Genomic DNA, 25,324 nt, shown 5'->3' with positions numbered 1-25,324 from the left:
TGAATGCCAGATGAGGAAATCTCTCCTATTTACTCTAGAGGGCTTTACGTAGACCCCTGGCCTGGGGCCACCTAATGTGCTTGTGCAGGGGCCTGGGGTCATTGGGAAGACACCAGGCAGGCTAGAAAACAAATAAGGACCTTCTAGGGCTTCAAGAGGGCTCCAATGGGCAGGGGCTGAAGACAGGGGTCTGTGAGGCTACCAGCTCTGACTAGTTGGCCCAGGTCCTCCACCAGCCTCAGGATACCCACTGCCTGGGATTTCTCTCTGTCTAGCAGCCCATGGCCACACAACCTACCCTTGGGCCTTAGAAGTCCTTAGTAAAAGGTCAGCTAAATATGGGTGTGCTACAGGATGCCTAGATGTAAGCAGGAGTCCACAACAACCCTCCCCTGTTGATCCCCCAGCCAGCCTGCCCTGCCTGGTCCTGGCCTTGGCCCTGGACTCAGACTGCTAGAGGCAGGAAGAGATGGGAGCCCAAAGTGGAACAGGCTGGTGGGGGATTTGGGGGAGCATCTCAGTGTGGTTGACAGGATAGAGCTCTCTCCCTGGTCATCTCTTCCAGGTGGGATTGCCAAGTCCCTAGAGGCAGAAAGAAAGCCTGTGCCCAGGAGGTGGGAGACGGAGCAGGTCTCTGGCCCAGTCTAGCAATGGGGGGTGGGGTGGGGGTGGGCGTGGTTTGAGGAATCCTGAGGGATGGACCTTGGCATCTGCCTTTATTTACTAAGTGCTGCTGGTCTCACACTTTCAGCCTGTGGTTCCCTCAATCAGGGAATAGGCCGATGGGTAGACAGGTGGGGGTGGGGGGGAACATGAGCCTGTCAGCTGGGCCCTTCCTGAATGATCAGGACTAGAATAAGGCCACAGGTGGCTGGGGCTGACAGCAAGACCATGACAGGTCTTCCACACGCACCTGCCACCTGGGCAAGGCTCTGCCAAACACATCTTCCACCTCCTCTCCTCTCAGCCATGGCCTTGGCCCACCGAGGACTCCCAGCAATCCCCTTGTGAACTGCTCTTTAGTCCAGGCAAGTCCCTTTTCTCACTTCCTGGACCAGGGCTGAGCATGACAGCACCTTCCTGGGAGAGGGGCTTGCAGCATGCTAGGGATGGGATGATTTCTGATCAGTAGGGAGGGCTGGCTCATCCTGCTGGTTGTGGCTGGGTGTGGCGGGGGGGGGGGGGAGGCAGGGGGCATTCCAGAACGCCCCCACTCCTATTGCCCTGTGGGAGGCTATGGACTCCCACCCACCATTCGGCCCACCTGAGCTCCACAGCCTGGGTGGGGCCCTCGAGTCAGGAGATGCACAGCAGGCAGAACTGTGCCGGGGTTCCAGCCCCAGTGGGCACTGCCCCTGCCCCTACCCCTGCCCCTTTCCTGGTGGTGCCTGTCCTCTCCCCATCTTGGAATGCCCCTCTCGAGTGGTACGCACACAGGCACAGCATGACGGGGGCTGGTTTGGTTCATTTTCAATCCTCTTTATTTCAGAACAAGCATGCTTATATGTACAGGAGAGAGAACTAGGGATCCAGCGCATACAGCACAGAGAGGAGAGCACACGCCCAATCTCACCACGGCCAGGAGGGGCCTCTGCCTCATCTACCCTGGGGTTTCCACTTACTCTGCACAGAGCCTTGCTCCAGGCTGCCCAGGTTCCAGAGGGCAGCGAGGGAGCGAGTGGGGCCAGGGGTTGGCCTCTTCCCGGGACCCTGATCTATAGGTGGCTTGTTCCAGGACAGCACTAGGCCAGGCTGCCTCTCCTAGCAGCTGAGGGGGGTGGGAAATCAACCAGTGGCATGTTCTGTTTCCCTTGGTTCTGGGGTGTGATGCCAGCAAACCCTGCCACGTCCTCTCTGATCTATGGCTAAGGCCCTGGGCAGGGGAGCAGAGGCTGGGGCCACATGGGGTTGGGGAGGGTTGCACTCGGCGGGTGGCCAGGAGGGGGTGCAGTGCTGTGTGGGGCTGGGCCTCGGCCATCAGCTCTGGGGGAGCAGAGAGCAGAACTGCCACAGTTGGCTGTCAAAGGTGCCCCCCAGCACCCCTATACATTCTCAAGCATCACCATGGGGCTCACGTGCCAGATCTGTGGGGGGGGGTGGAAGGTGGGGGTCCAGCCTGAGAGGAGTGGGGGGATTCCAGATAGCCTCTTAGCTTTTAACATTAAGGATTTGGGCCGAAAGGCCATGGTGCCAGTTGCGCAATTTGGCAAAACGTGGGCTGTTACGTTCCGTTTCAAACCTTTCCCTGTGGCACAGAGAGAGAGAGAGAGAGACAGAGACAGAGACAGAAAGAAGAGAGGAGGAGAGAAAGGGGTTAGGGGATGTGTCCCATTCCCCTGTCTGACAGCTCGGGCAGGGGGCACGGGGCGGGCAGGAATTTGGTTTGGAGAGGCTTTGCCACCCATGGAGTACTTTCCAGATAGTCAGGACTGGTTTGGGGCAAGACCAGAGTCCTAAGGGCCAGGACTGAGGGACTGAAGTCCCTGAGCTAAGTGAGTAGGAAGCCATAGAGAAGGGGCCTAGCTAGTGGGCCTGAGGGCAGGCTGGGCAAAGGTGGGGGGTGGTCACTGGTTCTCCCTGGCCCGTGTGGTTAGGGCTGGGCAGGGCTGCTTTGGCTATAGGCTCTCAGGACTGAACCAAATAGGCAGGTGGGCCTAGCATGGTCTCTGTCCCCAAGCTGGGCATCAAGAAAGAGGAACGCCTGTTCCCATGATGAGGTTTGGTGAGCAGACCGTTCACCTCCCTATGCTTCCCTGGCCTTTACCAAGCCTTCTCTGTCCCCAGAGAGAGGCCTTCAGATACCACCAATTGCCCCCATCTGCCCAGGCCTGAGCACGGCCAGACAGGCACATGTGTGCACACACATACTCATGAGACCACTGGCACACAGACAGAGGACCAGGACTTGCCAACACTTCCCATCAGTAGGGCCTCTGGGGCCCACCCCACAGTCTGCTAAGTCGAGGGCGTAGGACGAAACAGGCAAAGAGCAGCCAGAAACATAGGAATGGAGGAGAGGGCGTGCCTGGGCCAGGCCAGTGCCACAGACGCCAGAATCCTACATCTTCCAGGCCGGAGGGGCCGCTAACATCCTCCAGACCAGAGGTGCAAATTGGTGGCTCAGGGGCCGCATCTAGCCACAAACACAGTGGTTAGCCCAGATAGTATTTAAAACTCCTTTTAAAAATTAATTGCTACATCCAGACCATGGAATACCACTCAGTAATAAAAAGAAATGAATGAACTATGGTACACGTGACAGCTTGGATGAATCCCCAGGGAACTGGCCTGACTGAAGAAAGCCAATCCCACAAGGTCACAGGCTGTACAATTCCATATATATAACATTCTCGAAATGATAAAACTATAGAAGTGGAGGACAGATAACAGATTAGTGGTCGCCACAGGTTAAGGAGAGGGTGCCCACGGTAGGGAGGTGGGTGTCGCTGTAAATGGGCAAAAGGGGGAGATCCTTGGGGTGATGGAAATAGTCTGTGTTTGGCTATACCAGTGTCAACAGCCTGGTTGTGATATTTTACTATAGTTTTGCAAAATGTTACCATTGGGGGATAAAGGGAACGTAGGATCTCTCTATATCATTTCTCACAACTACGTGCCCAAATCTGCAATTATCTAAAAATAAGTAGCTCAAGAAGTGAATTGCCAGCATATAAAAGCCAGGAAGACCCGCTTTAGGTCTCTAAAAACAGAGATGGGGCAATGCTGGTCTTACGTTTCCCCAGTAGCTCTGCATCCCCACATACACACCTTGCCTCCTTCCCACATCTATGTTACGAGGTAGACTCCCTCGCTACACCTCAAGTCCTGATATTGTGTCTCTGTAGAAGATTCTGTTAGACAAAACGGGTCCACTGCCAACATAGTTGAAAACCACTGTTCGGGACCAAACTTTCCTGATACCAAAGAAGAAACCAAGACCCAGAGACATCATGTGAATGGCCTCAAACCTCACAGAAACTCAGCCGCAGAACTATGATCCACCTGCCGGGCATCTCCTGCTGCCTGCCTCTCTGAGGCTGGGGAGGGAGGGAGGGAAGGAAGAGAGCAGAAGCGGGGGCCCTGCCGATAGCACTACGAGTGGCAACAATCGACCATCCCATAGAGACCACCCAGGACACGGGTGTGACCAGGTTGCCCAGCCAGGCCCACAGCCTTTGTCATCAGTGCTCAGTGACGGGCTCAGAGACAGTCCTGGAGAGTCAGTGGACCCTAGTGAGCCTGCTCTGCTTGCAGCTGTTTGTAAATTCACAGCCTGCCAAAGAGAGGAGCCGGGAGAGGAAGGAAGAGATGGGGCAGAGAGGGAAGGGAGCTGGCAGAACAGAATGGACGAGAAGAACTGGGACACCCCACAAGGGCTTCTCAGGGACACCCCAGGGGGGTCCTGGGTTCTCCAGGTGTGGTTTTCAAACTTGCTAGGCAGGACACCCGGAATGAAAAATCCACAAAACTCAGGTAACTTTTGTTATCCTCACGAAGGTTCCATTGGAGGGAGGGCTCTGAGCTGTGCTGGCACCAGGAGACTCAGCCACAGGAGCTGGGACTGAGCTGGCTGTGCACAGGGAGGAAAGAGGACACTGAGGTGCCCAGGGAGGCCACAGGGACTACAGGGAGGAGCCAGTGAGCAGTGAGTCCCTGAGCTCCGTAGGCAGTAGGGGAGGGAGAAGAAAATGAACCACAGAAGGGTACACTATGGAGAAGGGACTTGGGAAGTTTTTACGCTGTTGGTGGAGGAGTGTGCAAGACAACCCTCGCCTTCAGCTCCTCTGGGAACCTGTCGCTCAAATCAACTGTGTTCCTTGACATCTGGGGTCTCAGAGAGGCACAGAGTTCTTTGCACAGGTGCACACTGGGTAAATGCAGAAACTGCTCTTACAGGCAGTTGAGCTACAAGGTGGGGGCCAGAGGATGTCTGGGTTTCACACCGGATTCCTCTGGGATGGTTACACCCAAGCAGCGGGAACCCCATGCCTCAAAGATTCAAGCCCTGCTTAGGACAAAGCGAGGCTTGCCCCCACTCCCATCCTCATCAGGGCTGCCCAACGTGGAGCCGAACTTCTGAGCCATCCGACCCCTGGAGTGCCTTCCCCAAGTCAGGGGGAAGCTTCTGTGACCTCTCTGAGATTAGAGGCTCGGCTTTTGGATGAAGGCACTGTTCGCGCTACTTCAGATGGAGGCCAGGAACCACAGTATTACCTGCACCCGTGCAGGAGCCGGCAGGGGGCTGCAGTCTAAGCCTGCCTGAAGAGTTTGCTGACGTGCTGGGGTCTTTCCTGAGAGGGGAGCCAAGTCCACAGCAGGTGCCTGGGCTATTTAGGGACCTGGCCTGCCTCACCTGTAAGGATAGGGTCCTTGGAGATTAGGCTCTGCCTTGGGCTGGCCAACACGTGGGCACTGGAACCTCAGAGAGAAGCTACCTGCTACCAGGTACTGGAGACACCCTGAGTGTCAGGAGCCAGGACCCCAAGAAGAGGGCAGGGCTCTGAGCTGCTCTGGGACTCTACAGGGTTCAGGGTTGGGGGCGGGGAGGCCTGGGAGGTGGAGCAGAGACAGGTGAGGGGAGAGTTTGCAGGGTCCTCGGCCACACAGACTGCCACCTGCCCCCGAGGCCACCAGTGCCGCCGCCTGGTACAGAACACCTGACACCATGGCATTCCCGCCTATCTCCCCACCACACGGCGACAGGAAGAAGAAAGCACCTTTGCACACGTACAAGCCTGTACAGGCTATCTGTCACCTTGGACAGGTTGTCAGGCCCCAGGGTTGGCAAACTCAGGTTCTGTGGGAGTCAGCTACATGGCAGCGGTGTGCAGTGAAGCCCACCCTGGGGAGGCAGCCTTCCTAAGAGACCCTAAGATTCCTTCCTGTCAGTGCTGCTAAATTGGGAGAAAGAGGAGGCCAGCTGCCCTCAGCCAACAAGATGGGTCAGCAGGGTCTCGGAGTGCAGCTTCCGACTTGGCAGTGGGGAAGGCTGGGATTGGGGCTTAGCCCCCTGGGGAGCAAGGACCCTGACCAGCTTGGACCCAGGGTGAGAACAAGCATGATCCCTTCTTCTCAGTGGGCCACTTGGGCAGACCGGGGCCCTTGCTGTGACCAGTGGCCACAGTCACTGCTTCAGACTTTAATCACAAGCAGAATTGAACCACTGTGCCCACTACAAGCCTCACTCTCAGGTCCTCAGGCTGCTTGGAATTCAAATGAAAATGTCCACCCCCTCCTATGGCCGTGAGGGGAATGGGCTTTTGGGGGAAGGCTTTGAGGACAACTTTCCAGAAATTATAGTCAGGAAAAGGGAGAGGAGCAGAAGGCTTATGCCTTTCCAGTCCTGGGTTGTTGGGTGTCCCCAAAGCCTTCACTGCAGGGCCAGAGATCCCAGGGCAGACGGCTGACAGTGATTCAGCCTGTGGGAGGAGGGGGAGCTGCTTTGAGCTGGGGGGTAGAATTGGGGGGGTAGAATTGAGGGAGAAAGCAGGATGAAGCCTCTTGTTGGGCCCTCTTTCCAGATTTCCCTACAGAAACACCTGCAGTAGCTGAGGGAGAGGCTCTAAAACCTGCAGCAGAGTTCTCAAGACCTCAAGGTCCTGTGCCTTCTGCTGGGGGCTGAGCCATGCTCGTGTGTGGGTTAGGCCATGGGGGGGAAGACGAGCCTGCCCTCATATCCACAGGACTGGGCAGAACAGTACCGAGGAGATGCTTCTAAAAGGAGGGAATGGCCCATGAGGACTGGAGACTGCCTTTAATACTGTCTTTTGTGTTCTCACTCAATAACTTTGCAGAGCCTGAAAATACTCCAGGGGAAACACAAAAGACAGAAGTCCCACCTTCTAAATGGTGTCTGGTTAATGAGGTGTGAGCTCAGAGTGGTTGGTCACCAGAAGTGCTCCAGAGGAGACGGTCAGGGCCTGAAAGGCGGGGCTCTGTCTCATGGGAAGGAGAGAAAACACCCTGCTGGCTACCTGATGGAAGGAACCTAGGGATGCTTAAGCTGTTTGCTGGGGGTGAGGGGTGGGGGGCTGTAAGACCCCTCTATCAGTGAGCTGCATTGCTCCCTGGGTGTATATGGGTGGCTTCAAGGAGGAAGGTGGGAAAAACAGAAACAGCACGCGGGAGCCACAGAGCACAGGAGCAGGACCGCTGAGGGCTCAGTCACACTTAAAATAGCTAGATACTAACTTTTGAGCTAAATCACACATCATCTCAGTTCAGGCTCTGTGTAGACACGTTGCAGGCATTGGAGGGTTAAGAACCGTTACTGGAACTGCATGCCATCGTTAGCAGGCCTGGGGGACCACACTTTAGGCTGGGGTGCCCCAGCCAAAAAGTGGAAGCAGCTTAGATTGGCAAAAATATAGGTTCAAAAATGAAATCTACATCAACTCTGAGCTGACCCCAGAGCTCCACTCTCCACACGATCCTGTGATCACTACATGCTGATTAGCAAGTATAGAAAGCTTGGCCCCAGGTAAAAGAGCACCTCTGAGCCCCAGTCCCGTGCGGAGAGGCTGCCCAAGGACGCGCTGGCCCAAAGCAGACTCTCCCAAGAAGAGCATGCACGACATTTGCCGCCGGAAGTGGAAACACAATCCTCAGGGGCTCCATGCCTCACCATGGAAGGCCCCAGCAGGTTCCAGTGGGTTCCAGGGCAGCGTGCCCCCCTCATGCCCAGGCTCATGAGCACCTGGCAGGATGCAGGTGGTAGGTTAGCAGTTGTGGTCCCAGGCCTGCCACTGGTGGGAGACCAGACCCTGAGACACTTCGCCTTGCAGAAGCCTCTTCTCACGCCCAGGCTTGTCCTTCCTAGCAGAGCTATTGTGCTTTGAGCCATTTATGGAACTACTACATTAGCATAGGTCTGGACAGGTGGATCCCAAGGTCAGATGCCCATGCCCAGCACAGCCCTCCCCGTGCCTGCTTTCCAGTGCCTAGCCTCCAGACTCACAGGGGACAGACCCTGAGATGAGTGGGGCAGGCAAGGCAGCCGGCCCGGTGCCCTCACAGGGAGAGATGCCCTCATTCTCAACAGCCCAGCAAAGGCCAAAGCAGCCCTGCCTCTGCCCAGGGACAGAGCCAGGAGAGCCCAGAATCCTTACTCCTGCAGCCTGGGCCCAGGGGTTAGAGACAGCTCCAGGCACCTACCTCAGTGACCTGGGACGAAGGCCCCAAGCCAGCATCTGCTGGGGCCCTTTAGGGGCCAGGAGCTTCCAAATACATGAACTTGAGAGGTTCCTTCCATGATTCATGTGACCTAGGGGCTGCCTGGGGAGGGATTGGGTTAGGAGGGACAAGGCCACCGAGCCTGAGTCCAGGCACTTACCTTGACCTTCGCAAAGCTTCTTCGTCAGGATCTTGCACTGTGGGTAGAAAATTGCTGATCAGGAGGAATCATAGGAAACATAGGAAGAAAACCCTCCAGAGCTATGGACATTGAGTCCCCTCCAATAACGGAACAATTTACTGCCCCCAGCCTGAAAATGGTGGCAGGGAAATGCTGTGTGCTGGGCAGAGGGCAGGGGGAGAGGGGGACACAGAGGAAAGGGTACAGTTGGGAGGGAGACCTCTGAGGTCCTCTTATCCCAGCTCTGGGCCATCATTTTGCCCACAAGCCACCTGGCACACGTATGGCCTAATGTTGGAGTCAGGGAGCTGGGCCGAAGGCCGGTGTCACTCAGTAACCTGCCCCGAGGGGCCCAGAGGGGCTCAGCACATCACTAGCTCTCTGTGGAAAGCAGCTCATCTTCAAGGGTCAGGGGGCTTGACTCCCTGGCTTCTGTGGGCCTTAGGACTGTGGGACAGGGCCCTCAGGGTCCCTCAGCATCTCTCGTGCTCCAACCCCGGCCTCACTTACTGTATTCCGTCCCTGTCATCTGGGCCAGGATGCGGAAGGAGCGAGACTGCAGGTTGGAGGAGCGGCGGGCCCACTCATCAGCCTCATCTTCTGGCTTGTTCTGGTTCTTAATCACCGCCTGGTACACGGGAGAGGCGCTGTCCACCGTAAGGTCTTTAATAGGAAGGCTCCTGCAAGGCAGAAAGAGGCCATGAGTGAGGGCTAGGCTGGAACCCTGCTCCTGTCCTCCCACTACCCCCATGGCTCATCTGCTCGCACCCCCACACCCAGCACACCGGTTGGTGGCCCCTACTTGCCTCAACCCCCCTCCCCCATGCCCTTTACCCACTGCCATCTGAAAGCCTGAGACAAGGGCTTGGCCTGGGTCCTCAGTGCTCAGGGTGGCCAAAGCGAGACGGTGATTCCTCTGAGATCCCTCTTGGCAAACCTCTGCCCCACCCCGGGCTAACCCCAGGCACAGGCCTGAAGACCCATCCACATCCCAGGCCCCACCCCCTTGGGATCTCCTTTAAGGAAAGAGGAGGCAGAATAGGTCTTTTGAAATAATTTCAACCTCCCTGAACAGCTCCTGAGTTTGGGGCAGGGTGACAACAGACCATTCGGGGGACTCAGGTTTCTTCAGGGTCAGTTCCTTGTCCTCCTCATACCTTTGGACCCCAACAGCGAGCCCCCAATGCCAAGCCTGCCCTAAAAGTGGACTGGGGACTTCTGCTCAGCAAAAACGGGCAGGCTTGGTGGAGAGGTGGTGTGAGAAACAAGGCAACCAGGCTTGTGTGGTCTGGAACTGCCCGCAGACGGGGGAGGCAGGGTGGTTCTGGCCTGGGGTCCTGGGGGAAGATCTAAAGGAAGGATCACTCTTCCTCTGCTCCAGGGCAGTGCAGCCTTTGGAGGGGAACCTGGTGACCTTCCTTCAGACTCCCAGTGTCTTGCACACAGCAGGTGCTCAAAACTTACTTAAATGAATGAATCCTACAGCAGAGCCACAAGGGACCACAGAATCTCTTGGGTCCAGTGCCTCCTAGCCTTAACCAGACTGCAAGGCAGGTTGTGGGGTACCCACTCACCCTGGCCAGCAAGAGCTGGAGGGTTCTGGACCCTCCAACCTACCCTCCGAGGGAGGGTCCAACGTACCCTCCCAGGAATCAGGGTGGACTTGGGACGAGTTCTCAGCCAGCACAGCCTGGCTCTCTACCCTATGGACCAGTGGCTCAGCACTCTCCTCTTACAGATGCTGAGACTGAGGTCCAGAGCGGCTGACCGGCTAGCTCCAGGTGTAGGGGCGTTGCTGAGTCAGAACTCAAGCTTCCTGGGTCCCCACCCACTGTCCTTTCCATCAAACTGCAGTGATGTGGGCTCAGAAAGGCCACTTCTGCCCACTTCCCTTGTGCACCCCAGATGCTCCATGCCTGGAAACATGGCCCAGCTCAGACGCTTACTCTGTCCACTGCCTCTGCCTGCCTTCCAGAGGGCCAGCTGGCTAGGAGAGGGACCTCTCCAGTGCCCATGTCTTCTAGCCTCTCTGCAAGGAGCTAAATGCAAGCATTGGCCTGCTTTCCTAGGCTTGGTCCCCAGTGTCTGGCTCAGAGAATGCTCTGAGAGCAGAGAGGAGGAAGGTGATGAAAGGTGGCCAAGACTGGGGCAGAGCCCCCACCCCAACTGCCCTGAAGGCTCTGCCTTGCCCTGGAGAGCTACAGGTAACTGGCAGCCTGGGATCAGATGGGGAAGACCAGCGGATCCCTCTGGGGTCCAGCAGAGAGGATCCTGGAGCTGCCCACAGAGCAGAGAAGAGAGTGGGGTCTCACTGGGAGAAGCCATTTCTGGCATAAGGAGGAGTCCCAAGGGCTCCCAAAGCAGAGGCAGGATCCGCTACCTCTGGGTGAGAGGTGCAGTAGGAACGCACAACCAGGACTCCTTGGTCTGCCAGAAGGGAAGGAGGAAGTGTGGATTGTGCCATGGGAGACAGAGAGTATAGACCCAAGCCCAGGTCCTGCCCTTGAGCCTCGCTACACAGCTTTGTGGTCCAGAAAGCAGACGGAAGGTGTTTGCTGCCATTTCTCCAGAACGTGCCCTGGAGGTGCTCCCCTGTTCCTTCCACAGCTCCAAGGGCTCGAGAAAGCTCCCAGTAGTGAGTCCTCTGGGACTCACTTTATTGGCACCATTTCCCACAATGCTGTGCAAAGACCAGGGACTTGTGTTGCTGCCACGACAGATACTGGGGGTCAGATGAAGGAATTCCCATTCCTTTTGAGACTCCGGGCCTCAGGAAGAATATGTATAAGCCCTACAGTCCTGGGACCCTGGGTCTGGGGTTACTCTGGAGCCACTCCCAGTATGGTCTTCTTGCCACCAAAAACATTCCGCGGTCACCACAACATTCAGGTCACCTCTGGACACTTAATTCCACTGTACACTGCTCCCCGAAACTGACTCATCTTTCACCTCCCACGGGTGGTACTGGCAGGTGCTGACTCCTCCAGATCCACCTCCCGTGAGGGTCCTAGGAAATGGCTTCCAAGGGCCCCCTCATTGCCTCTTCCCTGAATAATGGTCCAGTGTGCATTCAGACATTCAGGTCTATGCTGTCCCAGTGCAGACAGGAAAGGCTACCGGGAGCCCCCACAAAGCACAGCACAGAGATACGCTTCCAGCCTTGGGTGCAAGGGAGGCGGGGTGATGTCATCACTCTGATTTCTGTGTCCATAGTGACATTAGTTGAGGCCAAGCCCCAAAGCACTTGCCTGCATAGGCTGCTGAGCATGTCGTTTGGCTGTGAGGTGGGTGTGAGGAAGAACATGGACAGAACCACTGTCCTCAGGCATATCCCACCAAACCCACACACCATCCCTCAACCAGACAGACGACGACGACGACGGAACAGACACTGTGGGTCTACTTACGCCAGCGGCGATGCCCTGCCAAGCAGAAGAAAGCCCAGCAGTGAGTGTATGTCCATCAGGGGATGGCAGAGGGGCGGCGCACACGCAAGGGAGCAGGGTTAGGGTCAGAAATGAGTTACGGGAGTGGGGCGGATAAAGGAGGAAGAGAAAGAGACAAAAAGAAAACTGTCAGTGAGGAAGGAATCGTGGGCATTAACAGCAGAAACGGAGCACCTTATGGCACAGAGGGCTAGCTCTTACCCACCGGTACCATGGTAGCATCAGCCCGGCAGGACCAAGTTAGAAGGAAGGGGAAAGCATGTTGCTTCCCAGGCACACAAGGGAAGGGAAAGGGAGGGAGGGGAGGGGAGAGGAGGAAGGTAGGGAGGTACTCTGAGAAGCCTGGATTAGATCAATGGTGCATCACGTTAAAATAAATCATGGGTGCCCTAGTGGTAAAACCAAATGAGAGCAGTCTTTTTCCCAAGGTGCAGAAAATATAAACTTAGCGAAGAGCAGTTCTTCCATTATTTTCCACCGAACTTCCCTTTGGTGACGTTTGCGACGTTACCGCTTTTAAGAGCACAGCAAGGACACACATGGCAAACAAATGTTAACAGGAAATCCCTGTTAACTTTTTGGCTTAGTCGAGCAGCCTTGTTTTCCTGGGTACATATGAGCTAATGGTTGTGTTTTTAAACTTGCGTGGTCATAGTTTCTGCTTTGAATGGTGGGATTAAATAAATCAGCACTGGGGGCGCCTGGGTGGCGCAGTCGGTTAAGCGGCCGACTTCAGCCAGGTCACGATCTCGCGGTCTGTGAGTTCGAGCCCCGCGTCGGGCTCTGGGCTGATGGCTCGGAGCCTGGAGCCTGTTTCCGATTCTGTGTCTCCCTCTCTCTCTGCCCCTCCCCTGCTCGTGCTCTGTCTCTCTCTGTCCCAAAAATAAATAAACGTTGAAAAAAAAATAAATTAAAAAAAAATAAATAAATCAGCACTGTCCAGAGTTGTGCAAAAGAGCGATAGCTCTGAGCCTGGCTGGTTTCAGACTCATGGCTCCAGGGCAAGGAACCTCTGCCCCCTGGTGGTGGCCCAAAGGAAGCACTGTGTCCCTAAGAGGAGAGGAGGGGAAGTCCACACAACACTCCATCCCTTTGGCCCCTGGAGCCTGCCCTTATAATGTGTACGTACGTCATGGCCGCAAGGGCTGGATTCTGCCAAGGTCAAACACTATAGGAGTTATCTGGGACTTTTAAACCACTTTACCCCTCTGACAACATCTGTTTTTCCTAGCTTCAGAAAAAAAGTACAACCATCGTTTTAAGATTTCTTGCCTTGAGGTCTGTGAGTTCAAGCCCCACGTCGGGCCCTGTGCTGACAGCTCAGAGCCTGGAGCCTGCTTCAGATTCTGTGTCTCCCTCTCTCTCTCTGCCCCTCTCCTGCTCATACTCTGTCTCTCTCACTCTCAAAAATAAATAAATGTTTATTTTTTTAATTAAAAATTTTAATTAAAAAAAAGGTTAAAAATTTTTAATTAAAAAAAGAAAAGATTTCTTGCCTTGAGTTGGTTGAGATCCTGACTTGGGGATAAGATGTTGCCCAAAGAGATAATGAGTCAATTCTGAAAGTCAACAGCAATGATATTCTCAAATAGAAAACAGTGTGCATGTGTGTGTGTGAGAGAGAGAGAGAGCAGATAGAAAGAAACAGAGACATAGAGGAAGGCAGAGATAAAGAGATAGAGACACACACACAGAAAAAGACAGATACAGGGAGAGAGACACTAAAAGAGACAGAGAAAGAAAGGGACTTTCTTATTAATGTTTGCACTATTAGCAGTTTTTTCCACAAATGATTTTCAGCCAACTCTTTCCCTATTCAACACTCAAGTTCCTCAACCATTGCTAACAGGCAAATTCCAGGAAACAAGGATGTCCTAAATCCCATTGCCCTGAGACTGGGCTTCCCTGGAACAAACGGGAGGGCCTGGGTGCTTCCCAGGCTCTGCAGTGGGGCTGACTGCCAACAGCACCTTGGATGGTTGGTCCAGAGGCCCCTTCCCGAACAAGAAACCTGGTCACATATTTGCATTGCTCTCATCATTGGAAGAACGCAGCAACTTCCCCCAAAGAATGGCTTAGTTTGTGAGAAGACTGGTTTATCCAGAATGTGGCCCAGGATTCCAGAAGTCTCTTTCTAAACTGACCCCCTTGTGGAGCCTGGGAAAATGCAGAGGCTTTGAAAAGCACTCGGAGCAACCACCATATTCTTCAATCCTCCACCCTTCTAAAGCTGACTGTGAGACTGATTCTGAAGAGAGAACACCGTGTTCTGGAAGGGCCCTGGCAAAGGCTGGCTCCCTTCGAACAGCTGTGCCCTGAGAGGCCCAAGGCGAGGGAGGAAAGCTGGTCCCGATGCCTAAAGTCTCTGATGGCGCCCGGCAGCCTGGTACCTTGGCCTCCACTAGTGAGGAGGCCCAGCCAGTGGTGTAGGCGGTGAACGATGAGCAACTGTGGAGGAGGGGAGGCGCTTACCCACTGAAGTCACTGCCCTGGGCCTGGGCCTGTCCAGCAATGGCGTCCATGATGGCATCCTGGGAGTACATGCTGATGGGTGTGTTGTACTGCGCATGGATGATGGTGGCCTTGCCGCCCAGCCCCTTCACCTCGATGGGCTTGTGGGTGGACAGGGCAGAGTCCTTCAAGGCACTGGGGTTGAACCGTTCCTGGTAGTCGGCGCTGGGGGGGGGGGACAGCAGGGGGAGCAGAGGAAGAAGAGGAAGGGAGGTAGAAGGAGAAAAGGGCAACAGGTGGTGTTACACAGGAGGTCAAGGTGAGGGCTGGTGGTGGAGAGACCTCCCAAGGCCTGATCCCAGATAAGTTACCCAAGCCCCCTGAACTGCAGACAGCTGGGTCTGGTAGGGAAAATCCTCAGGACCCTCCCCAAAGCCCTTTGCAGAAGGTTTTCCTTGCCCATTTTGGCTTTCCCAGTTCCTGGGAGTTCTCAGCTCAGCCTGAGCCACTTCTCAGGGTCAGCAGGGGGCGCCAGGCATTGAAAGCTCTCTCACCACATCAGCAAGGAAGCAGAGACAAAAGGGGTTGGGGGTAGGCGACAGGAGCTGGGCCACGCGTGAAAGGCAGCGGCAGCCCAAGCAGGGTCCAGAATGCCCCAAAGGCGAAAAGCAGCCCCACGGGGCACCCATGGGGATTCTGAGTAAGGTTCCTCCACGAAGGGGCTCGTCCTGCTGGCTACCCTCTCGGTTGCCCAGGGCTCTGCTCCTCCAGATGCTTCAGTGCAAGTGCTTCTTCCTTGGAACAGGACTCAGGCTGTTCAGTCCCCCTCTAGTCCAACTAGCTGTGTGGCCGCCAGTCTCTGCCAATCGAGGCTTTTCCCTCCAACAGATGAATGCACTCCTGGGGCAAAGAAGGTCAGGTGCAGCCCTTCTGCGAGTCCCGTCAGGACAGAACTGTCTTCAGGTTCACGTGGAACCCAGCATCAGCTCGGCACACGCTCCACCCCCCGCACCCCGCCCCCCTGAGCCGGCCTGCTGGTCTTAAGCAGCTGCAGCAGGAAATGGGGAACGGAAAGGGCACATCAGACAGAGCCCTAGCACCCCTCCCCGAGGCCTCCACTCCACACTTGTAGCTCCACACACATGCAGGCTCGCTCAGGGTCGCGAATGCACCCCCACTCACACATGCACACGCATGTACCCATGCTGACACAGGCGCACGCTGTCCAGGCTAACTGACACGCGGACGCATGCGAGGACAGGCACACAAGTGCACGCGCATGCTTTCCTTTGATACTAACTTGGCTGGAGAGTTGGCTACCACCTGGGGAGGAGAGAAAGAGCAAAGAAGACAGGGCTATCAGCATAACGTCCCGCCAGGGGCTCTGAGCGCAGGGACCATCTTCAGACCGGCCGTCGTGGGGGCCGCGCCAGCCCTGACTGGCATTGAGTGAGGAGAGTGCCAAGGAGAGGTGGCAGAGCTCAGAGTCAGGGTCGTGGCCTGTGAGTCTGGGTCAGAGGTCCTGATGGCAGTGTTTCCCCCTCAGTAGGTTCACAGCACCTGGAGCTCCGCCAGGGATAAGAGTTTTCTAGTCCATCTTCGTGGATGCTTGCGTAGCATGTATGTGACTCCGCCACATACAGCCCGGCTGGAGAGCCCAAGAGAGGAAGATGGAGAGGGAGACAGGACCAGCTGTGACTGCTCCAGGCAGAGTCAAGGCCGGACGTGCCTCCCAGCCAGACAGCAGCTCTGGACTTGCCCTTGATTAATTGGGGACCAGCTCTGGGAGTTCTGTTCCCTGAGCAGGACTGGCAGTACGGCGGGGTTATCCACAACCCCCCTGCCCCGGGATGTACTCTCCCTCCCAGAGGAGGGGCAGGCAGTCCTGGCCCCTAAAGGCCCTGTGCAAGGTCACCGAGGCAGGATGGAGGAACGCGAAGGCTGAGGAGAAGTACGGGTCCAAGGCTAATTGCAGGTAGGGCCCCAGCCAAGGCAGCTTGGACACAAGATGAACCCCACCCTCACTTTTGTCTAGAGCGAGCCTCCTGGAGCATCATCTCCTTGGGGCAGGCATTGCCTGCATTAGGTTTCCTTAAATGCAAATTCCTTGCAGGGCCGACCCTGACAGCACCAATGGCCCCGTCAGAAGAGAGGAAAGAGTGCAGAGAGGGGTGTACCTGCCCCCAAACACTGCCGCCATCCCAGATCTGACCACTCCGGGCTCTGGCTGCCAGAACCTGGGCCCCAACTTGCCTGACCCCGGTCATTCCTTGGCCACCACTGAGGGGAACCAGGCCAAAGCCAGAGGGCCTCTAGCCCCAGGCCCTACACTGTCTCAGAACTGATAAAATTCCCTCTGTCCTCTAGCTTCAAACAGCGGCGAGAGGAGCTATATTAGGAAAGGTCTTCTATCCCTTCTCCATTTCTGGCCAGTGCCGACAGCTGCAGGGTCAGCTCTTGCCCTGGCCAGCCCAGTGCCCCCTACAGAGGGCAGTGTTGGCCTGGAGGCACAGGGTGGGGGCGGGGGGGGGGCAGCATGTGTCAATTAGTCTGGGTGTGCTGCCTCTGCCCTTCCCTGTCCCGGCAACTGGTAGCCGGCACCTTCTTTGGCATTGACTCCCACCCCCTGCTTCGCTTCCTCCTGAAGATTTGGGGGCTGAGAGGCCTGCAGCAGACAGCTCAGAGAGGAGCCAGCACCCAGGTCTTGGGGAGAATAAATCAAAGATGTAAGACCTGCCCAGGGGCCCTTGCATTTAGTGACTTGCGGGATACTGCCCTTCAAGGCCAGCTCACAGAGGATGAGAAGGCGGGCGGGATGGGTGGGGTGGTGCTGCAGGGATGCTCCAGCCCAGCCTTTGTTCTCTCCACTCCTCCCAAGAGGATTCAAGCTGCCAAGAAATCACATCACAAGCTGCCCAGAGAGGAGGGGAAGGAGCTTCCTTTTGGAGCCAGGCAGGACAGAGTTCAAATCCTGACCCTGCATCTTCTTAGCACTGTGACTCTGCACTGTTCCCCACCCGCCTCAGCCTCAGTGTCCTCATTCACAAAATCGAGATGGTGGTGCCCACCGTATGGGCGAGCTGTGCGGATTAAACAGAATCCTGAGTGTAAAGCCCTCAGCATGGGTTTGGGGTGCAACGGATGGATGTGAGGATTAGCATTTGCCAACCCTGTCACTTTCGAGCACTCAGACACTCAGCAAAGGTGGTGGCCTCAGCCCATCAGAGGTTGGCTTGGCTATCCCAGGTCAGAGGCTCCACCCTTCCAGCCAGCACTGCCCAGAGACCACGGCATCAGCCTCTACTGTGGATGAAACGCTGCACTCCTTCCCCTAGTCTGTCTACCTTGGAGAAACTGTTGACCTGCTGTTCAAGTAACAATTTAACCCTTGTCAGGTTCTGCACCAACAGGAAAGCACCACTGGAGCCATGGGAAGCAGGGGTGGGACTGGCCTTTGACTTTCCTGGGCAGGTAGTTAGGTCCCTACCACCAGGAGTCATGCTGACCTGGGTACCAGCCCCATCTGCCACTCATGAGCTGTGTGTGACCTTGAGCAGATTACCCACGCTGGCCTTCTATTTTCCAGCTATAAAATGGGGAGGGGTGCCTGGGTGGCTCAGTCGGTTAAGCGTCTGACTTTGGCTCAGGTCACGATCTCACGGTTCGTGAGTTTGAGCCCCGCGTAGGGCTCTGTGCTGACAGCTCAGAGCCTGGAGCCCGTTTCAGATTCTGTGTCTCGCTCTCTCTCTGCCCCTCCCTTGCTCATGCTCTGTCTCTCTCTGCCTCAAAAATAAATAAAACATTAAAAAAAATTTTAAATGGGGAAAGTGATACCCAACTCTGAATTTGCTGAGAGAGTGTGTTACATAAAGCACAAGACTGCCTTAGGGCTCCAAGTCCAGACTGAGGGCTCAGTAAGGGGAGACATTACTGTCACTGATGGTGGCCCTCATGGAGGTCTCAATCTGTCAGAGGCTGACTTCCCTGCCAGGAGCCAATCCTAGAGAGGACCAGAGAAAGCTACCAGAAGGACGTCGTTTCTACACTGCCATTCCTTGAGTTTTCTGGCAGAAGCCCCTTGCTGGAAAAAGCCCAGGAGTTTATGACTTTGCCAGTTTGGTCCAAGGAAGCCTGGATCCAGGTGCCCGGCCTGTGAAACATCCAAGGCCAGCTTCACTCAGGATCCCAGGAAGAGCTGAAGGGTATGGGGAAACTGGGAAACGGAGGGGAGCAATGAACTGATGGGGCACAGGTACCTTCTGTAGCAAGAGCAGTGGGAGGGCATGGGCGTGGGTCAGACTGACTCGGGTTCTAATTCTGACTCACGAGGGCAATAGCTGCGTGACTTCAGGTAGCACACGGCAAGTGTTCCAGAACAGAGCTCAGTGCTGCGCATGTGGGGTCTCTTTCCATCCTCCCAGTAACCCTGAGACATGGACAGGCTCATGTCCCTGTACAGAGGAGGAGCCCTGAACCCCTAAGCACTCGGCCCTATCGCCTTGCCTCAGCCTGCTCTGCCTCTAGAGCAGGAGAAGACAATTATACCGAACGCACGGGCAAAGTTAGAATGAGATATAACAAGCATGAAGGGCTTAGAAGCTAGGACGTGCTCAGCTTGGGGGCTCCCTCCCTGCAGCCTCTCCGTGATGCCCACCCCGACTGTAGGTTCTTTTAGCTCCTACACTTGCAGAGTCCATCGGCTAGAGCTCAGGGGGTGGAGGGTAGGCTACTATTCTCCTGCACAGCCCCTTTCTCCTCCCGGTCCTGCTTCCTTGCCTTGTTCTATCGAGGGTCAGTCCTACAAGCCTGACACTCATTCCATCGCTGAATCTTCTGCACCCAGCTCAAGTGCTCCCTTCTCCAGGCAGCCTGCCCAGACCACTCCCAGCCTTAAGAAACTTGCCTTCCCACCTCTCTAGTTCTTCCCTGCTCCTGCCTCAGGGCTCCTAGAGGCCACCAGCCTGAGGCTTGCTCCAGAGTTCCTAGAGGGAGCAGACTTCATCCCATCCTGGGAAACAGGCTGGTGTGAACGTTTTGAGAGTCAGTGTCTCACATTCGGGCTTTGCTCAGCCACTTAGAAGCTGGACAGCTGGACTTCGACTTAACCTTCTCTGAGCCTCAGTTCCCCCCTCTGCAGGAGCCAACACGTCACGCCAGGCTGTGTAAAGCAATGACACATCCAGCTCATGGCAAATATACCAACAGCATCATTACTTGCATCGCTCTCAGCTTGTGCCGCCTCATGAGCCGATTGAGGCCAGCTCTTCGCTCTGATCGCCCGGCCAGGCCTCTGTGAGCACTGAGGACCCCGGTGGCCCCAGACCACCAGCGGAGAGCTGCGCACCGGTTACCTACCCTCCTGGGAGTCCAGCACCTGAGGCCTTCCCTCGGAGGCTCATCTGATACATCTGAGCCATCTCCCTCAGGGTCTCTGCCGAGTACAGGCCAATGGGGTTGTTATACTGCCTTGGCTGGCTCGAGCCCTGTGGGACTTTCGGGCTGAGTGAGTCCAGGGCTCCCTCCAGGCTGGCCTTGGCCCGTGGGCTGCCCCATGGAGGGCCGGGGTCAGAGGCCTCTGTGTGTGAGGAGAAGACGGAGGTCTGGGAGAAGGAGGAGCTAAAGGTCTGCCTGAGCTCCGGGGTGCCCGGGGTTCCCAGGCTGGCCCTCGCCTCAGGGTTGGGGCTGAGCGCCGCCAGGCTGCCGTTCGTGTCCCGAGCAGGGTCCTGGCACAGGGCAGCGCCATGCAGGGGAGAGAGAAGAGAGCAGTTAGAGGCCACACGTGTCCCAGTGCGTCTGCATGGACCTGAAACAGAGGTGTTAGTGCGAGCACCCAGCAGCCTACCACCCCGCAGCCTGCAGCCCGCTGCACAGAGCTCAAGAGGGGCCGCCCAGATTCCTGAAAGGGAAGCGTTTGGCCGAGGGGAGGGTGGCGAGGGAGGGAGGGAGGCATACAGTCCCTGGCCCTGAGGCTAACACCCACTTGGACAAAGCGCAAGCCCCACACAGAAGGCCAGGCCAAGCCAGCCTGCTTACAGGGCTGGAGGAAAGGGGGTGTGGGTCTCTGCTGGTTGGGGGCAACTCCCTCCATCCTCTGTCTGCTCCCTATTCCCCTGAGTGGAAGAACCTGGTGGTGCTTCCTGGCCTCCTGGTGGCGGTGGGCACAGCCTGGCCTGCTCCATTGACCCCATGTTGAGATGCCCCCACATGGCCAGTGAGAGGGCCCCCAGGGCTGGCGGTGGACAGGCAGGGTGGAGGTGCAGGAGGGTATCCGGGGACTGACATTTGGTTCCCACAGGCCACCTCTGCCACTTTTCCCAAGCAGCCCTCTGCTCACTTCCCCAATCTGTCACCCACCCCAGACTCTGGGTTAGCCTCTTCCTGTCCCCTGCCCCAACCCTGCCTATCGCCCACTCTGCCCCACTGGACAGACAGGGGTCAGTCTGAGGTCATTCAGGGATGGGTGGGGAGTGGGTCCCTGCAGGATGGGTGAGGCGGGCCTCTCATGCTCTGGGCCAAGTCGCTTGGGCCCAAGGGGTTTATCTGCTTACAGGGAGCTGGGAAGGGGTGGCAGGCACGGTGGTGAGGTGTGCCCACCTTGTACCTGCTGTTTGGCTGCCACCAGCACTTCTGAGTGGGCTAATGGGGCGTGTAGTCAGGAGGGCAAGTGGAAACCGGAAACAGAGATCCTATGTCAGAGGAGAAGCTCTGAGGGGCAGCAGGTCCCTTCAAGCCTGGGGTGGCTGACTCAGACTGGGGCCTCTAGCATCATGCCCCAGTCATCCCCCCTCCCAGCACCCTCAGGAAAATGAGGGTCCGAGCCTCCCGGACACTTGTCCCCACCTAGCTGGGAGGATGATCCCTCTCCTGCGAACACCACTTCCTAAGCTGGTTTCCCACCGGCCCAGCCACGAGATCCGGGGTGTTGGCTAGCCCCCCCCACACTCGGTAGCTTGGTATTTCATGGGGGCTCGGATGCCTCTCCCTGGAGGCCTGCCCCACCTCCCTCAGGGTCAGCCATGGCAGGGGCAGGGGTAGGGCAGGGCTGATCCCACCACCTTGCCCCCGTGGGGCAAGGGTCAGGCAGGCAGATCAGGGGCTCCACCACAGGACCACAGCAGAGAGTGGAGCCTGCCGCCGCCAGTCAGCACCTACCTTCTGGTGGGGGATCACCGGCAGAGGGGACTGGACTGGGGGTGCTGTTGTGGAGATGGGGACGGGGCGCTTCGACCTGAAAAAACCAGAAAGGGCACCAAGTGAAGACAATTGCTGCTAGGACCAGAACCAGGAGCTCCTGCCAGGGCAGAGTTGGTGAGAGGAGAGGTCAGAGAGCCTGAGGACACGCCATGAACCGGGAGACCCCAGAAAGGCACTGGGCCCGACCGGGTTGGAGAAATCATGGCCCTTAAGCACTTTGCACCCATGAGCCTCTGTTAGGTCCTTGGGAGGCCGTCTGGGGTGAAGAGAAGGCAGGGAAGACCCTGACTTTCAGGCCTGACTGCCCAAATGCTGGCAGCAGTGTGACCACCCCCACCGCACCCTCAAACCTCATCTGTGAAGTGAGGCACAGATGTGGCAGGTGTTTGATGGTGGCTCGGGCCTGTCCTTCTGGTCCAGAGGCTGTCCCTACTTTCCTGTGCAGTCCTGTAGCACAGGCTGGGCCCATGTGACTGCTGTCAGACAGCCCCTCTCTCGAGCCCCTGATGCCCACACCCCAGACTCCACCCCCTGCTCTGGAGAGCTCCCACCTACTTCTGCAGCGTGAGACTCAGGTTGTAGCTGGCAGACTTGATCTTGTTCTGGGCTTCCAGGTGGGTCATGGTGTCTGTGTTGATGCCGTCAATGGCCACCACGAGGTCACCCTGGCTGAGCTGGGACTGTGCGGCCTTGCTGCCTGGTGTGATCTGAGAGAATTGACAGATGGGGGATGAACATACGAAGGGTGGGCCTGAGGATGGGCCAGTCCTCGGGGAAGAGTCGCCTGGGATCATGCAGTAGAGGCCCGCCATTTCCTCTTTCACTCACTGCGACCAGTACCCACTGCTCACCAAGCCTGATTCCTCTTCCTGGCACACGGCTACCTCATTTCTTAGTGCTCTGTGTCTGAATGCAACCATGATACTAGCTCGGGCTAGGGGAATGTGGGTGGAAGCAACGTATGCCACTTCTAGGCCTGCCCCTAGCAACCATGCTTGCCATCCTGCACTCTCTCTGCTTGTCAATTGATTGGATGCAGAGGACCCAGAAGAGGACAGCTGAGCCACCAACAGAGGGACCTGAATCCTAGAGTCACTGCTGGGAGGAGACATCGTTAAAAAATACTGCATCAGATGTTGCATGAGTGAGAAATAAGCTTCTGCTATTCTAAGCCATTGAGATTTGGGGGCTGTTTGTTACACCAGTTAGCCTACTATAACATCTGTATCCTCAAAACCCATGGAGCACTTTGCAGGCTCCAGGAGAGAGGGTATATGTAAGAGCTAAGATTGAGCATCACCACAGAGACTCTGCCAGGCGAGTAGGCAAGACAAATGCACCCTCACAAAAGCATCCCAGGACAAGTGCCTAGTGCTCCCGTGGCAGGAAGGCAGAGAGCTGGGAAAGCCATCAGCTCAGCCTGGGGAAGCAAGATCAGTTGGGACATGGGGCAGGGTCCAGTGCTCTGTGGTTGGCTTCACACTTCCAGAAAGGTAGGGGGTGGGGAGTGCAGGTATGGGGCCCACATTCCAAATCCTGCACACTCGTGACATCACAGAATGTTAGAGTCTGGGGGACCCTACCCCACATGGCATAATCATACAGAATGCGATAGCTGCGACACAGCAAGAATACCCAATCTGATGTCAGGAAGGCCACACGCCCAGTGTGGGAGGGACATCCTGTGGGATGTCACGATGGCTCAGACTATACTCCCAAAGACATCGTGCACAAAGCCAAATTCTGCCTGCCTGGCCCTCAGTACTAGCATGCTGAATTTGGTCGTGGTCTCCCCTGCAGTGATGTCACTGGAAATGCAAATTCTGGAGGGCCTAGGTGTATAACTTGATGGCTGGCCCCTAGGGACATTACATGGAATGTGATCAAGCTCCACTTCTAAAGCTGTCTCATAGAATGTCATGGAGACTGGCTTTACCCCAACCACCCTCCCCCCATGACACCACATGAAATACCATGCAAGCCCTACCCTCTACTGATAACACAAAGAATGACTTTATGACTTGATCCCCATGACATCATGTGGAGGCCCCCCCAATGACATCATGTGGAATGCCATAAAGGCCTTGCCCCCAGTGACATCATAGGAAAGAGGAGCCTCTGGGAGCCACCCCCTACCAAGTTGTAACTAGAGGATATCCCTTGGCTTTTCTTCCACAACATGCCCACCAGCCAGCTTTCTTTCCTGGCTTCTCTGGGCACATCCCAGTTACTTCCGTGTCTACACCCCAGGGACAAGGCTGGCTTCTAATGCTGGCAGAAGCCACTTTCTGGCCCCGGCCTGGGGGACCATCCTAGAAGGAGTCCAGAAAGGACCTAGGGAAAGTCCCACACCCTGGGTGCCAGGTCTGGGTGGGCCTCTGGCCAGGCCCTGGGCTCCCAGAGATGGAGGGAAGCCTCCTACCAGGCCCTTTACAAGGAACTTTTATCCAAACCAGGGCCACCTGCAGTCACCAGTCTCCAGCCCATTCCCAAGTGGGCTCTACAGGGCAGGTCAGGAAGCGTGTGTGCTAACCTAGTGATAGCAGGGAGAGCAGGTGAGCCCCCACTGTGGACCCGCTCTTTTAGCCCCAGGGATTGTACTACTTTCTTAAACACTGACCACCCTATGCCCAGAGTAGCCTCCCCTCACCCCCAAATCTGCCGAGACGAGGCAAGGATAGTAGAGAAAAAACCCATAGACTGCCAGGAAGCCACGTTGTCTGGTTTGCAAAGTCCAGCCTGCCTTCCTGGCTCCCACTGGGGTATCTTGGAACCACTTGGGCTTTCTCAAAATACACATCCCATATCCCGAAATTCATGGCTGCAGGGAGCCTCTACTGATGACAGGAATACGTTGTTGCCTTTGATTTGGGTTGAACAAAGGGTAAAAAACAACAGAGCAAAAGAAAACATTTTCTAGGCTAAGAGGGGACTCCTGAGAGCAAGCTGAGTTGCCCAGCTGGGCCCATCTGCAGAAAATCACCTTTATGGACACCTTCGGGCTTCACGTTCAGGTCAGTGCTATCCCAGACACTTTTTTCTTATAGACATCTGAAGAGTTCTACAGTGAGCACCCACGTAGCCACCACTGAGGTTCTACCTTAGCATTTGTTCAAGTTGCTGTGTCACATGTCAGTCCCCCTGACCATCCATCAGTCCATCTTAGCTGGGAAGCATTTCAGAGAAGATAGCAGTTACCAGTGTGTCTCCATTCAGGGTGAATTGTGCAATGCCTCTGTTGTCCTAGTGGACTGCCCACAGGGATCCCCCACAGCAGGACACCTCCACACCAGGGCTCCCCTACAGTAGGAGGAGCCTCCACACCAGAGCTCCCCTACAGCAAGACATGCCCACACCAGTGCTCCTCCAGATGCTTCTCACCATCTACAGAGAAGGGGGCCATTACTCTGCAGCAAGGAGCTCCCAGGTCAGGCCACTACAGACCCTGAGACAGAAGGGCAGGCCTCATGCCTGCAGAGATGATGCCTGCCAGGGAGGACCGGAGCTGTGTCCAGAAGCTCATGGAAGCCGGTGTGAGCAAGGACACCAGAATGACATCCAAGAGTTGCTGGGGCCAGATCGGCCAGGACAAGCCGTAGGACTATCTGGAATGCCCTCCCTTCGGAGTTGCCCTCAGGACATCTGTCACCCTCGGGCGTGGGGTAACACCATACCTTCCTACCGCCATCCTCTTGCCTGGTCCTGCCTGACTCCCTCTCGTCCTCAGGTATAGACTGAGGTGATTCTTGTTCCCTGGGAAATGTTCAGTCTCCCCAGAGCCTGGTCAGTAGCCAAACTTCCTGAGGGGAGCGCCGAGCTGGCTCCTGTCTGCCCTGGCGCCTCTCTTCCTGCACCTGTGTCTGCTCATCAGGGCTCAGCT

At 56.2% G+C, this 25,324-nt stretch overlaps 1 protein-coding gene across 8 annotated transcripts in view; it reads right to left on the bottom strand.

Annotated features, from left to right (window-relative positions):
- Positions 1-25,324, bottom strand: part of LDB3 (LIM domain binding 3) — a 60,714-nt gene that overhangs the window by 27,809 nt on the left and 7,581 nt on the right. For 2 of the 8 annotated variants that reach the window (XM_047072613.1, XM_047072615.1), the window contains exons 2-7: positions 22,000-22,151; positions 21,403-21,478; positions 15,551-15,573; positions 14,272-14,475; positions 8,864-9,033; positions 8,333-8,369 (exon numbers count right to left, since the gene is read on the bottom strand). In XM_047072613.1, coding sequence (XP_046928569.1) covers positions 8,333-8,369; positions 8,864-9,033; positions 14,272-14,475; positions 15,551-15,573; positions 21,403-21,478; positions 22,000-22,151 — 662 coding nt within the window. Of the gene's footprint in view, positions 1-2,148; positions 2,246-8,332; positions 8,370-8,863; positions 9,034-14,271; positions 14,476-15,550; positions 15,574-19,605; positions 19,974-21,402; positions 21,479-21,999; positions 22,152-25,324 lie in introns of those variants that run through there. The other 6 variants (XM_047072612.1, XM_047072614.1, XM_047072616.1 and 3 more) reach the window with 5 other exon arrangements.

The sequence above is a fragment of the Lynx rufus genome, unplaced genomic scaffold, assembly GCF_022079265.1.
Source record: "Lynx rufus isolate CCGP_SWC_20201006 ecotype Redwood Valley unplaced genomic scaffold, mLynRuf1.p SCAF_11, whole genome shotgun sequence".
Lineage (NCBI taxonomy): Eukaryota > Metazoa > Chordata > Mammalia > Carnivora > Felidae > Lynx > Lynx rufus.
This window is presented reverse-complemented; position numbering and strand designations above follow the sequence as displayed.